The sequence below is a fragment of the Anopheles cruzii genome, unplaced genomic scaffold (assembly GCF_943734635.1).
Source record: "Anopheles cruzii unplaced genomic scaffold, idAnoCruzAS_RS32_06 scaffold01649_ctg1, whole genome shotgun sequence".
Taxonomy (NCBI): Eukaryota; Metazoa; Arthropoda; class Insecta; order Diptera; family Culicidae; genus Anopheles; species Anopheles cruzii.
In genome coordinates this window covers 2,689-4,624 of record NW_026455234.1, presented here as the reverse complement: position 1 = coordinate 4,624, position 1,936 = coordinate 2,689, and the positions used below count along the sequence as shown (strand labels likewise).

General features: G+C 52.5%; 1 protein-coding gene across 1 annotated transcript; it reads left to right on the top strand.

Annotated features, from left to right (window-relative positions):
• The first annotated feature begins 1,086 nt into the window (after positions 1-1,086).
• On the top strand, positions 1,087-1,623 carry LOC128276583 (uncharacterized). Its single transcript, XM_053015041.1, has one exon. It carries the CDS (start codon positions 1,087-1,089, stop codon positions 1,621-1,623), a length of 537 nt encoding a protein of 178 aa, XP_052871001.1.
• The last annotated feature ends 313 nt before the right edge of the window (positions 1,624-1,936 follow it).

Here is a 1,936-nt window from a genome sequence, read left to right as displayed (position 1 = left end):
ACTCCTGAACCGACACAGGAACCACCAACAACTACCGAAGCAGAAACACCAGAGCCCACTCAGGAACCGACGGAAGAACCATCGACAACGACCATCCCAACAACAACAACAACAATCAGTGGACCATTTGTTTGTCCAGGTGCAGGTCGCTTCGAAGACCCCAGTTCACTGGATTGTACAACATACTATTTGTGCACAGCTAATGCAAATGACGTTCTAATACCGATGCTCTCGTCATGTCCATCATCGACACTTTTCTCGAACATTGAACTAAAATGCGTGTCTTCATCGGAGTATACCTGTCATAAAGTGACAACTGATTTGCCGGAGACTAGCACTGCCACGTCTACCGAAGAGACAACGACTACTTCGGAAGCACCAGAAACGACATCCGAGCGAACTACTACTGCAGAAGTAACGACTTCCACAGCAGCAGAGACGACAGAGAATTCTTCAACAGAGCGAGCTACGACGACGACGCAAATTGAAACATCGTCTACGTCAGAACCTACCGTGACGCCTACATCGGAAACACTGGAAACAACGCAGGAAGTTACAAGCGAAACGACACTGGACAGTTCGTCTACAGTCGAATCCACCACAGAGGATGCTACCACGGTGGAAGCAACAACTACCGAGAATCTTACCACTTCCGCACCAGAAACTTCGGTGGGGTCGACGCAGGAAGCTACAACCGAAACAGTGTCCCCAACAACAGCCGAAACTACACCCGATGTTCAGACGACAACGGAGCAGCCGGAATCATCGACGGTGACGCAAGGTTTCACAACGGAGCAAACCACATCTACCGAGAGTAGCACGACCACTTCTTCAACGACAACTGTCGAGAGTACCAGCGCTTTCTCAACTGCTGAAGTAACAACCGGAACTGAGCCTAGTACGACCACTGGTGTTCTCTCTACAACCCCCGGCGGGGTATTCGTTTGTCCGGCCGAGGGAAGATATCCCGATCCGAGGGCTGTGTCGTGTGAGTCGTACATCCTGTGCATAAGTAACGCCTTGGGCACGCTCACCGCGTTACAATTCCTCTGTCCACCGACCACAATTTTCTCGGTAAGCATTGGCATGTGTGTGCCGGCTCTGTCTTATCCCTGCTCCATCGGGACAACGACGACCCCTTCCGCTACGGGAGCACCTCCGACGACGTCCGAAGGGGCCCCCACTACTCCGCCAGCCCCATTCGTGTGTCCCGCCAGCGGACGGTATGCCAACCCGGGCTCGATATACTGCAAGTCATACTATCTGTGTCTGCTGGATGCCTACGACAACCTGGTCCCGGTCGAGCTGAGTTGTCCGGCTGGGTCGATTTTTGCGTACGAAGTATCGCGGTGCGAACCGGACACCGAGTACGAGTGTTCGGTCAGTAATGGCAGCAGCACTACGCGCGCCCCGGAGACGACCACCAACCCGGATGCGCCCTTCGTGTGTACCAAACCGGGAAAGTACCCCAACAAGGACCGACCGGACTGCAAAACGTACAAGTACTGTGTCAACGCACCGGTTGGATACACCGAGTACACGTTCAGCTGCCCGGGCACCACGCTGTTCGATGAGGTCTCACTCATCTGCTCGGCAATCTACCAGTGTACCCGGGGCGGATAGCGCTTCGCCAGCGGTGCCTACGAACCACGTTGGTTGTTGGGCTACCAATCCACGCTGTATCTCGTTTTGCTCTTCATCCTCCTGGAGATGACGTGTGGCTCCAGGGCTACGTGTACAAAACATACTACCCTTACTCTAATAAATCGCAATCCATGAAGAATACCGAACAGTACTTACCCAGGTCCTACGGTCCTAGCCAAGTAGAAGAAATATAAATATTCCTCGCCATAAGTAACAATGAAGTAACTTGTTTGTAGAGAGTACAGAGGTCTAAGACAACACACCCTCGCATCTCGCAGCAATAAAAATTGTT